Below are 14,600 nucleotides of genomic sequence, written 5' to 3'. Positions count from 1 at the left end.
TAGAGAGCGTAGATTTGCGAGGTGAATCGACCGTGGCGGCATTCGAAATCCACGCCGTCGCGACCTAGCCTGTACCCCGACACGCCTTCCTTGGGCCCGAGTGCAGATGCACCACAAGTGAGTAAGTATGTTAGAGAAAAACAAAAAAAAACATTTGTGGATTTGTGAAATTTGGCACAAGGTTCGGAGTAGACTCCCGAATGTTTAGCAAGTATTCCCTGATGTAAGTCACGTAATGTCTCCAAAGACGAATGAAAAAGACAGAATCAGGGACAGTATCAGAAAGCACGTTACCGAGGCGACCACGTGCGCAGGTGCCATCTTGAAGCTTTATCAGAAAGTCAAAAGAAAATCAGCCAAGATTTCAGAAAGAGAATGGCGGACTTGGACAAGTCCCGTTCATCCTTGGGTGCAATGAAGCTTCACAAGCTTCTGAAGGTGCCACATTCATCTATTCAAACAGGGTTATTGGAATGACGTCACTTCGAACTTGCTGATGATCTTTAACGACTGCACTATGTCAGACCACTGCCATAAGATTTTGCGGTATCGCTGTCTGACCCGACATGTATACCGCCATATCCCATCTTTTATGATCACTGGGCTTTATCTTGTCAAATCAAACACTGTCAGGGAGGCGTGATCAGAAAACGTGTCACTGTTCTCTGCAACCGGATACAACCGTTACCATGGTGACAAGTCGTCGTCAAGGGCTTGCGATATGTTCACATCCTTTTAATATGATATGACTTGCAAGCAGGCAACAACACGTTATGTAGCCTAGCAAGCTAGTGCTAGCGCTAACCTTTGTTCGTAAACATGCGGACATTCTGTCGAATCATGCTCTAAAGCTTTGGTAAACATCGGTTTGTGCGAATTAATGTTGCCAACGGCGACCAAGTATGTTGACAGCGGGAAGCATGGGAGGCGACGAGGCCGTCACAATACGCAGTCCTATTGGCCCGGCATCAAGGTGATCTGTCGGAGAGTGGTCGTTGATATGTCACACTACACACAAGATATCCCAAAAATCTTTGCTAGACTTTTCATTCTGGCGACTTAGGGCTACGGTATGGCCAAATCGTTGGTCGTGGATGATGTCGCACGACAAGACTTCAGATCTGAGAAATCGCCCGCGATAGCTAATTGGGTCAATATCGGGGCTAAAAACCTGTAGTCTCATATGGGCATAAGAGGAAACGGTGGCGTGCAAAAAGGATTTGGAAAAGGACTTGTCAACCTCCCTGCGCTTGGGTCCGCTTGCCTTTTCAATCAGAATCAGAATCATCTTTATTTGACGAGTATGTCAAAAACACACAAGGAATTTGTCTCCGGCAGTTGGAGCCGCTCTCGTATGACAACAGACAATTGACAGAGAATACTTTTGAGACATAAAGACATAAAAAACGAGTCACAGAGCAATAAAAGGTTGCCAGTAATGTGGTAATGCCAGTAACAGCTTTTTCTTTTTTTTTTTTTGACAATTGTGCAAAAAGATGCAGAGTCCTCTCGCAATTAGAGCAGTTTGAAATGACTAATAGAACAATAGTCCGCTGCAATCACCCTTGTGCAAAGGGCGCAGAGACCTAGTTTAAAGTTTACAGTGACTAGTGCCATAATCTGGGACAATCTGTCGATTGTGCAAAAGACGCCATATAAGAGGGTTTGTTGATTATACTTGATTTCAGCATAATCGACTGTACTTTTGATGAGAAGATCATCATACGTTTGCCACTCACCTGGTACAGTATACCACCCGATAGTCTGCAAAGTAGCACTGGCCCACAAATTAGGACATTTCAGGAGTACACGTAGTGGTGCAAATGAAAGAAATGCTTGTTCAGTAAACAAAACACAAGGATTAACATACAACTATGCACATCTTGAATTTCTGTAAATGATCATTGCGTGTCCAGTCTCCTATTTAGTTAGTCTCAGAACATCTCAAAGCAGGTTTTTACCTAAATTGTATGGTACATATTGCGAGTGCAACAAGAACACACACACAAAATGAAGCAAATCAGTCATGTTAAAAATGACTCTAGTCTACTTATTGGAATAATGTGATACACTGGACATCTAATGTAAAAATGGCACATTCACCTGTACAGTAGTTAACAATTGGCATTTGTCATATGGGCTAACATGTTAGCTAAAGGTAAAAGTTGTCTTGTTTGCCCTGATGACAGAATAGAGGAGGCTAAAATGTCAAACGGGAACAACGTACATCATACTTTTTATCGTTTCTCATTTTAAACATTTTTTTTGTTTTACTGAATGGAGAATCTTGGCCACCAAAACCATGATAATCTATAAACTTTGGCATTGCAACACGAAGTACCGAAATAACATGCAGCCAAGAAAGATATTCGTAAGAAAAATGAAAATGAATTGAAAAAAAAACTCAAGTTTGACAAACACGTCTTGGGAACAGGAAAGACGACTTTCCGACTGACAGTTATGCCCAAAACGACAAAGGTCGGGAGCAAGTGAATATTTCTTTGGACATGGCATAAGAAAGTGAAAAAATACTTTGAAGTTGTGTTGGGGATTAATTAAAAAAATAATAATAATCACAACGTTCGTTTGATTTGTATTTTTCATCAAATACTGTCTTAACTTCCCTGAACAATTTTGAAGTTCCTCTCAACATATTGCTGGCAACTCACAAACATTTGGCCATTTCACGTTTAAATATGACCTATGCATAATTACCCGCATGATCATTGGACAAAAGATGCTAATATTGTGCTCACAAAGCAAGGTCCAGAAAGGCGTGCTTGGATGAGTTTGGTGGAGAAGAACTCGATTGGTCCAACTTGAGCCCTTGACCGGTGATGCCAGTAACGCGTTACGCAAGGAACAACAACAACAACAACAAAAAAAGTGGTCCGGTGACATCATAAGTAATCTAATGGGTTACTTTTTATATTAGAGCAGTCAAATTGCGGTTACTTTGATTTATCTGCCAAAAGTTGCTTTTCGTTCACGAGAATAACATTACCAAGTAATGGGTACGGTTACGCTAACGCTTTTTTTGTGCTGCGGATAAGTGATATTCCTGCTGAAAGTAACTATCAAGTTGCTTTTCTTCTCACTCAGTTACTTTTGAAATCAAGTCATCAGTAAGGTATCGAAGTTACTTTTAAGCTCAAGTAATCCGGAAAGTAACTAAGTTACTTTTTCAAGGTAACTGCGACGACACTGGCCCTGACCCCATCAAACGCATTTAGAGATGAACTAGAACCGAGATTGTGAGCCAGTCAATCATTTCTATACTCTCTCAATTATTTGTCTGTATTTCATGTTCGTAAATAAGAACACGAAGTAAATCTTCGCCTTCAGTAACGAGGTCATCGCTCACCAGTATGCTCATGTCTGCGTACACCCAAAATATGCTTTACCTGATTTGACAGTGTAACAGCTGGAGAGAAATATGGTTAAATACAGTGATTAAGCCTTCACATTTGTAGCGGTTCCATCACTGCACCCTTCCCGTGGCTGACTGACTCGTTTTACTTCTGAGTATTTGGGTCATTTTAATATAATTTGATTCATAACAGTAAAGCCATGGCCCAATGGATTCCCTTTTGAAAACCCAATTCATTTTACTGATGAGTATTTGAATTATTGCCATTTGTTATCCAGCAAAAGGTCATAATTGTTTCGAGGAAAAACACATTCTAAAGAACATTTTTCAAATATTTCATGCCAAAATGTCTTTACCGTTAGGTGTCCGAAATGTAGTTTTATGACATTTTTTTCTGAAGTTGATGACTAGATTTTTTTTCTCCAATTGCTTCATATGCCTTTTCCATGAAAACGAACAAAAATGCATCTTAGTGTCATCATAGTTGCTTTTTTTTTTTGGTTCTTTTACAAACGGCCCATTTTGTCACTCAAGCTGTCTTTACCGTTACTGTCACTGGAGAGAGCCTCATGTTGTTGCAATACATAAGCAGAATCTATGACCTCAATTGCCAGGATGAGGCAGCCATTTTGTATTCCCACAATAGCAGACAGTAAATAAATGGTGTTATTTCAGTTTTTTTGTTTTTTGTTCTAACCTGTCCTGTTCAGATGCATGAACGTACCCAGTGTGTGAAATATGTACAGTGTGAGTAATAAAACTGTGCAGTGTGTGTGAAGTAAGAGGCTAGACTCCTGCAGGCCCAGTCCGACCAGCTGCAAGACATAAGAGAAAAGGGGGGCAGCCCCTCTCCACCCTGCAGCTAATCCCGCAGCCCAATCTAGGGATTTGGAATGTCACCTCTCTGGCAGAGAAGGAGCCCGAGCTGGTGAGCGAGGTTGAGAAGTTCCAACTAGATGTAGTCGGGCTCACCTCGACACACTGTTTGCACTTTTGTACCAGTTCTCTCTAGAGAGGTTGAACTCTATTCCACTCTGGAGTTGCTCACGGTGAGAGGCGCCAAGCAGGTGTGGGTTTACTAATTGCCCCCTGGCTTGGTGTTTGTAGGTTGGGGTTTACCGCCTTTGAGTGGGGGGACAGGCACTGACTCTTGTTTCTGCCTATAGACCAAGCAGCAGCTCAGTGTGCCTCCCTCGTTCCGCTGGGGGACTTCAATGCTCACGTGGGTAGTGACAATGAGACTTGGAGGGGCGTGATCGGGAAGAATGCCCCCCGCCCGACCATAACCCGAACAGTGTTCCGTTATTGGACTTCTGTGCTTGTCATGGATTGTCCATAATGAACACCATGTTCAGACATAAGGGTGTCCTGGTGCCAACACCCTAGGCTGCATGTCTTGGAATCTTGGGTGACGAGAGGAGCGGAGCTGTCAACTGATCACCACCTGGTGGTGTGTTGGCTCCTATGGTGGGGGAAGATAGTCGACCTGGCAGACACAGCATTGGTCAACAACAGATCAGCGAGACCACAACAGTGAGTGCACAAGTAATGTATAATTGGCCCGACAGAGATGTGACAACAAACTCAAGACACAATATTGGCATCATGTTGCAATGAGGTTATAAATGAACAGTTTAAGAAGTAAATTGCAAGAGGGTAGAAGCTGTTGGAATGTCTGCTTGTTTTAGTTTGCATTGTTCGGTAGCGGCTACGTGAGGGAAGGAGCCGGAAGAGCTGGTGTCTGGGATGTGGAGGGTCTGAGAGGATTTTGCACGTTCTTGTCTTAGTTCTGGCAGCGTGCAAGTCCTCAAGGGTGGGTAGGTGGGTACCGACAATCCTTTCAGCAGTTTTGATTGTCCGTTGCAGTCGGAGTGTGTCCTTTTTTGTAGCGGCACCTAACCAGACTTTAATGGAAGAACACAGGACTGATTCGATTGGCTGCTGTGTGCTGCCTCATCAGAAGCCGCAGGAAGTACATGCTCTTCTGGGCCTTTTTGAGGATGGAGTTGATGTTTATCGCCCACTTCAGGTAATGATAGACTGTAATTCCCAAGAACCTGAAGGTCTCGACAGTTGACACAGGGCAGTTGGACAGCGTGAGGGGCAGCTGTGGCGAAGCATGCCTCCTGAAGTCCAAGATCATCTCTACAGTCTTGAGCGTGTTCAGTTCCAGGTTGTGTCAGCCGCACCACAGCTTCAGCCGCTCAACTTCCTGTCGATACGCAGACTCGTCACAGTCTTTGATGAGGCCGATGACTGTGGTGTCGTCTGCAAACTTTGCAAAGTTTGACAGACGGGTGCGTTGAGGTGCAGTTGTTCGTGTAGAGAGAGAAGAGCAGCGGCGAGAGGACACAACCTTGGGGAGCCCCGGTGCTGGTGGTGCATGTCGATGAGGTGGTGTCCCCCAGCCTCACCTGCTGTGTCCTGCCCGTCAGGAAGCTGTAAATCCACTGGCAGATGGCAGGCGAGACCCTGAGCTGGAGAAGGTTGGAGGAGAGGAGTTTGAGGATGATGGTATTGAACGCAGAACTGAAGTCCATGAACAGGATCCTCGCGTAGGTCCCCGCACCGTGGACGTGTGTTCTAGGATGAAACCCTGCCGGACAACTGCAGGGGGTCCAGCAGGGGACCTGTGACGCTATTGAGCTGGTCCAGCACAAGGCGTTCAAAGGACTTCATGACCACAGATGTCAGGGTGACAGGCCTGTAGTCATTCAGACTCAAGATTGCAGGTTGCTTGGGGAGTGGGATGATGCTGGAGCGTTTGAAACAGGATGGTACCTCGCACAGTTCCAGAGATCTATTGAAGATCTGTGTCAAGACTGGAGCGAGCTGGTCTGCGTAGACTTTGAGGCAGGATGGGGACACAAGGTCTGGGCCTGCCACTCTGTTGATCTTTTGTTGTTTGAAAATGCGTCTCACAACCTTTTCGTGGATGGTTAACGCAGAAGTCGGTGGTGTGATTGTGGTCGGTGGTGCGCCTGGGTGGGTGTGGGGTCTGAAAGTGTCCTTTTCAAATCTGCAATAGGTGTTCAAGTCGTCGGCTAGTCTTTTATTGTTTTCAGCTTGGGGGGTTGGTCGTTTGTAATTGGTTAGCGATTGTAATGCATGCCAGACTGATTTAGAGTCGTTAGCGGTAAGCTGTTCTTCTAACTTTACTGCATAATTCCTCTTTGCAATGTTAATTTCTTTAGTCAGCTGGTTTCTAGCTCGATTATACAGGGCCCTGTCCCCACTTTGATATGCATCCTCTTTAGCCTTGCGAAGTTGCTTAGGTTTGGCAGTGAACCACAGCTTGTTGATATTGAACGTGCAAAATTACTTTGTTGGTACACAGAAACTGATATAGGATGTGACAAGAGTCCGTATATTCATTCAGGCTGCCAGCTGTATGAAGTGAATTAAGCAGTGATCAGACGAGCCCAGAGCTACACAAGTTTGAACTTCCACGTCCTGGGGGAGCAGGGGATACTGAGTCCGAGTGGACCATGTTCCATGCCTCCATTGCTGATTCGGCTTACCGGTGCTGTGGCCGTAAGGTGGTCGGTGCCTGTTGTGGCGGCAATCCCCGAAACCGTTGGTGGACCCCAGCGGTAAGGGATGCCGTCAAGATAAAGGAGTCTTACTGGACCTTTTTGGCCTGTGGGACTCCGGAGGCTGCTGATGGACACCGGCTGGCTAATCAGCCGCTCACCGGAAAAAGTGGTCCCATGACAATGACGACGCGCATTTGGAGGAGGCTTGATGGAGAAATGCATCTTCAATCAAGATTTCTGTTAAAAACATTCTAATATTCATTATATTAAGTTTGGTAGCACTGTGAGCGCATATGGCTGTATGCGGAGTGGAAGCTCACAGTTGAAAGGGCGTGTCGCGTTTCTAACATTTCAAAGACAACACGGGATCGTGTATTTGAAAACTGCAGTTTTCGGTCTCGATACATAATCGTTACAGCCCTGGTCGGGATGAGAATCAGCAACTCCAAATCTGGGAAAAGGGTGGCCTGCCCTCTTCGGGTCAGGAATGAGATCCTGCCCCAAGTGGAGGAATTCAAGTATCTTAGAGTCTTGTTCATGAGTGAGGGAAGAATGGAGCGGGAGATCACCAGGTGGATTGGTGCAGCGTCTGCAGTGATGCTGACTCTGTATCGGTCCATTGTGGTAAACAAGAAGCTGAGCCGAAAGGCGAAGCTCTCAATTTCCCGATCGATCTCCATTTTCACCTATGGTCACGAGCTGTGAGTCAGAACAAGATCGCCGATACAAGTAGCCCGAATGAGTTTGCTCTGCAAGGTGTCCGGGCTCTCGTTTAGAGATAGGGTGACGAGCTTGGTCATCCGGGAGGGACTCAGTCCAGCCGCTGCTCCTCCACATCTACAGGAGTCAGGAAAGGTGGCTCCGGCACCTTGTTAAGATACCTCCTGGATGCCTCCCTGGCGAGGTGTTCCGGGCATGTCCCAACAGCAGGAGGTACCGAGGACAACCCAGAACACGCTGGAGAGACTGTCTCCCGGCTGGTCTGGGAACGCCACGGATCCCCTCAGAAGAGTTGGACGAAGTGGCTGGGAAGACGGAAGTCTGGGCTTCCCTGCTAAAGCTGCCGCCCCCCCTAACCCGACCACGGATAAGTAGTAGAAGATGGATGGATTTTTGAGATATGAACTAATCCAGTATGTATGGATTTGTGAAAGGGTCAGAACTATTGCATGTCTTTACCATTATTACGATTGTATGAAGACAAGAGTATAATGGGTTGAATGAGTAGTTAGGATCATTTATGCACTTGTATCCGCAGAGTTTGAAGGGCAAGACGTAAATTGTGCATCGCACGTGATTCTTTTGGAGGATTTCTTTTCTTTACCGTAATGCACGTTTGTCTTTACGGTTTTAACAAGCCTATTTCAAATAGGTTACCACCATTACCCTGTCAATAAGGCTTGCCCTCATGTCTAATGTTTAAATCATCAATAACGTTTTTAAATAGTACTTTAAGTGTGGCAGTTTCATAATGGAAGACATTTATCCATATGGTGGAAGGTGGAATAAAAAGCTGCTCAATTAGATTTTTTTTGTCTCTTTACTGTTATTGGTCAAATGATATGAAAATGACCCATTGACCCATTTTCTCCATTCAGCCTGCACTGACACACACAAACGCGCAGACACAAAGGTAGAACAAACAACCATGGCAGAAATTGGAGTTGTTGTAAAGACAGGACAAGGGGGGCATTTCTGTGGATATGCCACTAGTGCATAATTCTCGTAACAAGTTACATCCGTGTATCAGATTGAACATGGGCTGGTCTTTTTGAGTGACCTCTAAACATCTTACTAAATTACATGCGCATGCAGCAAATGTGTAAAAAAAAAAAAAAAAGTCATTGTGTCACTCCAAATTCATTCCTACAAATCCTGAAAAGTGACAAAAATTAAGCTTTTAGTAGTTTTTTTTTTTTTTTGGAACTACTGTACGGTACTGTACTGGGCTATAAGTTCGCCACCAGACAAACTATTTTTACTACTCCTAGTATTATAACTCGTACTGTATCTGTCTCACCATGGTGCCTTATGTTGGGAAATGATAATGATATCAAAGCTGAGCATCGTACTGGTCAATGGTCAGGTAGGATAAATTACGGGATCATCACGACCTCAGTCACAGATGGAAACTATCCTCCTGATACACAGAACGCTAAAAGTTCAATGAGGGCTATGAAAGGTTCTGTGCAGGAAGCAGTTGCTGCTGCAAAAGATCATGAGCAGGCATTTGTGGACAAATGGTCAGAGGACAAGGCTTTGGGCACAGTTTGTCCGTTCTGTCGAAGCTAGATGTGTGTGTGTGTGTGTGTGTGTGTGTGTGCCTATGTGAGCGTTTGTCAATTCAGTTTCAATTCACTTGGTAACAGTCATTTCATGCGCCTGTGACGCCAAATTGTAAATTAAAAAAAGGGACATTTTCGTGTCTATGTTGAAATCCATGATGTAAAAATAAGACGTATAAAACAAATATGGATTGACTTTGTAAGGTTAAAATGTGTAAAATAGCATTAATCTCGAATCAGTACCATTGTTTTTTTGGTAGATAATTTTGTAATAAAACTGCAAATGCAAAAGAGAGTGCGATCATTTTCTTTTTCAAATGCGAATAGAAAATGAATTGACCGGCCATGCCTGAAGGTGTGCATGTATTTTTTTTTTATGAGGCATCTGTGTTGTCTTCAGCAGTCTCAGGAGGCTCTTGTGGTCTATACATGAATGTAAGGAGGAAAAGCGCCACATCGTAAGAGCACCAATAGGCTGTGTGCGACGTCACCGCCGACCAATAGCGACTCTCGACCAAGCCCTCTCGCAGCTCAAAGTCGATGCGTCTTTCCAGTTCCACTAAAACAGAGAAAAACAGCAAACAGTAAATTCTTGTATATTGGATGAAAATAAAATATGAAAAAAATTATAACTGGGGCAGATAATTATGTCCACATTTGGTCATTTTCATATTTTCTTCCAAATCTATCCCAGTGGTCAATCCCTAAGTGGGTCTTTAATTTTTTTACAAATTGTTGACCAATCGAAAGTGTTGAAAATGGCTTGCTCTCTGACAATGCAGTGTTAACGGCTCAACAAATTTGCCATTTTTTTGGTTTCCTGAGAAATGTCGGTTTTTGGGCATGCGAAGATATACAGTGTGAGGAAAAAGCAATAATAAATAATAAACTGTTGTTTTTTTTAAACTAATGCCAAACAAACAATTATATATTTTCATATTTGTATTAAAAATAACGTAAACATTCACAGGACAGGGAAGAAAAAGTAAGTGAACCTCGAAGCTATGGATTCTAAGCTAGTCAAAGTTGAGTGTGAGCCAACCTGAGCCAAACTTGAGTCCAATCAGTAAGTCAAGATGGGAAGTGTATCTTATAACTGTTCTGGCCACAAAACACACACACACACACACACACACACACACACACACACGCACGCACGCACGCACCAGATTGGAACTGGCTCCTGTCTCGTAGCACTCGTAGCATTGCCTGATGTATACGTTGCCTCACTCAAAAGAGCTCTCAGAAGACCAATGATTGACAATTGTTGATTAGTACAAAGCTGGAAAAGTTAAAGTATCTCTAAAAGTCAATGTTCATCAGCCCATGGTTAGACAAACTGTCTATAAATGGAGAAAGTTCAGCACTGTTGCGTCTCTTCCAAGGAGTGGCTGTCCTGTAAAGATCACTGAAAGAGCGCAGAATGCTCTTTGAGGTAAAAAGGTTGAATTCAGGGCTCTGGCTGGGCCATTCAAGAACAGTCACGGAGTTGTTCTGAAGCCACTCCTCCGTTATTTTATCTGTGTGCTTAGGATCATTGTCTTGTTGGAAGTTGGAACCTTCGGCCCAGTCTGAGGTCCTGAGCACTCTGGAGAAGGTTTTCGTCCAGGATATCCCTGTACTTGGCCGCATTCATCCTTCCTTCGATTGCAACCAGTCGTCCTGTGCCTGCAGCTGAAAAACACCCCCACAGCGTGATGCTGCCACCACCACGCTTCACTGTTGGGACTGTATTGGACAGGTGATGAGCAGTGCCTGGTTTTCTCCACACATACCACTTAGAATACTGGCCAAAAAGTTCTATTTTGTCCTCATCAGACCAGACAATCTTATTTCTCACCATCTTGGAGTCCTTCAGGTGTTTTTTTTTTTTGCAAACTCCATGCGTGCTTTAATGTGTCTTGCACTGAGGAGAGGCTTCCGTCGGGCCACTCTGCCATAAAGCCCCGACTGGTGGAGGGCTGCAGTGATGGTTGACCTTCCAGAACTTTCTCCCATCTCCCGACTGCATCTCTGGAGCTCAGCCACAGTGATCTTTGGGCTCTTCTTTACCTCTCTCACCAAGGCCCTTCTCCCCCGATTGCTCAGTTTGGCCGGGTGGCCAGCTCTAGGAAGGGTTCTGATCGTCCCAAACAACTTTTTTTTTTTTTTTTGTCCTGTTCGGCTGTTAGGTCTGCGAGTGGCTGGCGACTAGTTCAGGGTGTAGTCCGCCTTTCGCCCGAAGTCAGCTGGGATAGGCTCCAGCGCCCTGCGACCCTAACCAGGATAAGCGGTGTTGAAAATGGATGGCTGGATGGGCTGTTAAGTCAAGCAGAATCGAAAATCTGTATCCCTTTTTTACTGTGTCCCGAACGACTTCCATTTTAGGATTATGGAGGCCACTGTGGTCTTAGGAACCTTAGTGCAGCAGAATTTCTTTTTGGAACCTCGGCCATATCTGTGCCTTGCCACAATTCTGTCTCTGCGCTCTTCAGGCAGTTCCTTTGACCTCATGATTCTCATTTGCTCTGACATGCACTGTGAGCTATAAGGTCTTCTATAGACAGGGGTGTGGCTTTCCTAATCAAGTCCAATCAGTATCATCAAACACAGCTGGACTCCAATGAAGGTGTAGAACCATCTCAAGGATGATCAGAAGAAATGGACACAGTAAAGGGTCTGAAGATTTATGGCTGAGTGATATTTCAGTTTTTCTTTTTTAATAAATCAGCAAAGATTTCAACAATTACGTTTTTTTCTGTCAATATGGGGTGCTGTGTGTACATTAATGAGGAAAAAAAGAACTTAAATGATTTTAACAAATGGCTGCAATATAACAAAGAGTGAAAAATGTAAGGGGGTCCGAAAACTTTCCGTACCCACTGTATAACATATGTGCCTTGGCTTAATAAAGGTTGGGAAACACTGGATTTGACTTGAGTATGCTTGTAGTTTGGGGGGTAGTTCCTGGATGACAAAGTCAGACAAATCATCCCTCTGGATAAGAGTAAACAATGTCGGATGCTATCAATGTCCTATTAACACGATTATCGGCATTTTACTTTGCAGACAAATCAGTCGATGATGAGGAGCTTTTGTACTTACAGGAGGTGTGGTCCATGACTACTGAAGTGGATTGCGACATTGCCTGCTCTATTTCCCTCTGCTCCTCCTCGACTAGTTTTTCTTTCTCATCAATTTCGGGGAGAACCGTCTTCTCTCCCGCTGCGTTTTCCGCTTCTGTGGTTCGACCCTCAAAATCTGAGGGCTCCTCCTCCATTCCACCCACCTGACAACTGGATCGAGAAAAGCGAGAAAACAGGATTCCTCCGATTCCCTTTCCGAGACTTGCAGCACCTGAAGGGCAAAAGAATTGTACATGATAAATGAATGGTGTTAAACCAAAAAAATCAAACTGAACAGTCATTGTTGCAGAAAATAGCGGTGTATGGTATGTGGATTAATGTGCTGCTGCACAGGGTGGCAACAAGCCCACAAAAAAAAAAAATAATAAATCAATAAAATTAAAAAAATAATAATAATAAAAGTCGTGTGAAACGTTTTGTTTTTTTAGCATCATCACGTAAATCATTGGCGTTTATATGGGACATTTGCGCCCTCTTGTGGAGACACGATAAGTAGTCGTCAAGGATTTCACTCAAGAAGTGAAAGGCTCTCGAGGATTGCAAGTTGCAATGTCCTCTACTTTTTTCGGTTCAAATGAATTGACATGACATCAAACTAAGAATAACAGTGAGTATTTTCCGTTTGTGCAATGCAAAATTTGTGTTTTTTAAATATTTTAAATCTGCTTCCTTAATTCTAATTATTCTTTGCTGTTGCTATACACTTGTTTGTTATTTGTTTCCATGTTTGCAAGCTATAGACCAATCTCAAATCTCCCTTTCATAGCTAAGATTGTTGAGAAAGTTATTTTTAATCAAGGGTCAGGTCTTGGACCCCTCCTGTTCAGCAAATATATGCTACCTTGGGTCAAATTCTTCACAACTTTAATTATGACTATCATAGCTATGCAGATGACGCATAGTTATATCTATCAGTGTCTCCAGATGACTATAGTTCAATTGAGGTGTGTCACTGTCTTAAACAGATAAAAAACTGGATGAGCCAAAACCTTTTCAATTAAACCACAACAAGACTGAGATAATTGTTTTTGGCAATAAAGAAAAGAGGATCGCTGTTAATAAATACCTGGAGTCACTCTTTAAAAACCGAAGACCAAGTCCGAAACTTTGGTGTACTGGTAGATTCCCACCCGAGTTTCACTGGAAATGCTAATGATATACAAACCTAGTTGGGGTCTGAGAGCTACAGACTCAGGTCAAATAGTGGAGCACAGAGTCCAAAGCAAACATGGTGAAGCAGAATTTAGCCATTCTGTTGCACACAAATGGAATAAGTGTCACGATTGGTAATCGTATGAAATAGGACTGGACCCAAAAGCAGGCGGAGGCGGAGGCAGTAGATGAGAATGGTTTATTAAGTAGCAGTTCAGGGGGTAGGATATCCAAGGAGTGATGGCGAGACACGGAAGGAGTACTGGGGACGGAGGAGGACACAAGAGAATTAGTACATTAGCGGGATGCCAAGTAATCATTTTGAAGGAATCATGAGCGTAGGGCTGTGTACCGCGAACAAGCGTAAATACTCTGGCACTGGGATTGCTGGATCTGGCAGGCATATATGCAGGCAGTGATGAGTGCTGATTAATAACAGGTGCGCGAACGAGGAGGTGATGATTGCTGGGGAAAGAGAGAGGGAAAGGCAAGGCACAAAGCGCCACCAATATTCCAAAAAAGGAACTGCAGGGCACAGACGTCTCCTGGCGTCCTACCAGGCTTCCCAGGGTGAGCCGCGTAAAAGTCCCTAATTAAAGAGTCATCCAGAAAAAGCTTGCGAGAGATCCAGCAGCGTTCCTCCGGACTATACCCTTCCCAGTCTACCAGGAACTGGAAACTCCTTCCCCTCACATCCAGGATGCGTGACACCGTGAAGGCAGGATGGTTGTCGATGACACGGGGGGTGGGGAGGAAGAGGGGATACGGCAAGAGGGCTAAGGGTACTGGTGGAGACAGGCTTGAACAGAGACACATGAAATGTTGGGTGGATCTTGAGAGATTGAGGCAGCTTCAACTGAATCGATGTGGGATTGATGAGTTTAGTGATCGGAAAGGATGTAATAAAGCGTGGCGTGAGCTTACGTGATTCAGTCTGGTGAGGAAGGTCGCAGGAGGAGAGCCAAACCGACTGACCCACCTTGTAAACAGGCGTAGGGGAGCGATGCAGATCCGGCAACCGCTTGTTTCTTTCGGCTGACCCAATAAGAGCAGCTCTGATGTCCTTCCAGATGGATTGTACCCGACGTAGGTGCTCCCTCACCGAAAGAACAACCACAGTGTGCTCCTGTGC

The 14,600-nt window shown here is 44.3% G+C and overlaps 1 protein-coding gene across 2 annotated transcripts in view; it reads right to left on the bottom strand.

The window, feature by feature from the left end:
- Positions 1 to 8,765: 8,765 nt before the first annotated feature.
- Positions 8,766 to 14,600, bottom strand: part of ddhd1b (DDHD domain containing 1b) — a 48,192-nt gene continuing 42,357 nt past the window's right edge. The window contains exons 12-13 of one of the 2 annotated variants that reach the window (XM_061704899.1): positions 12,276 to 12,527; positions 8,766 to 9,750 (exon numbers count right to left, since the gene is read on the bottom strand). In XM_061704899.1, coding sequence (XP_061560883.1) covers positions 9,566 to 9,750; positions 12,276 to 12,527 — 437 coding nt within the window. In that variant the 3' untranslated portion in view covers positions 8,766 to 9,565. The remainder of the gene's footprint in view (positions 9,751 to 12,275; positions 12,528 to 14,600) is intronic. The other variant, XR_009770334.1, reaches the window with a different exon arrangement.

The sequence above is a fragment of the Phycodurus eques genome, chromosome 18, assembly GCF_024500275.1.
Source record: "Phycodurus eques isolate BA_2022a chromosome 18, UOR_Pequ_1.1, whole genome shotgun sequence".
Taxonomy (NCBI): Eukaryota; Metazoa; Chordata; class Actinopteri; order Syngnathiformes; family Syngnathidae; genus Phycodurus; species Phycodurus eques.
Note: the sequence above shows the minus strand (reverse complement) of the source record. Positions and strands in the feature narration are given on the sequence as shown.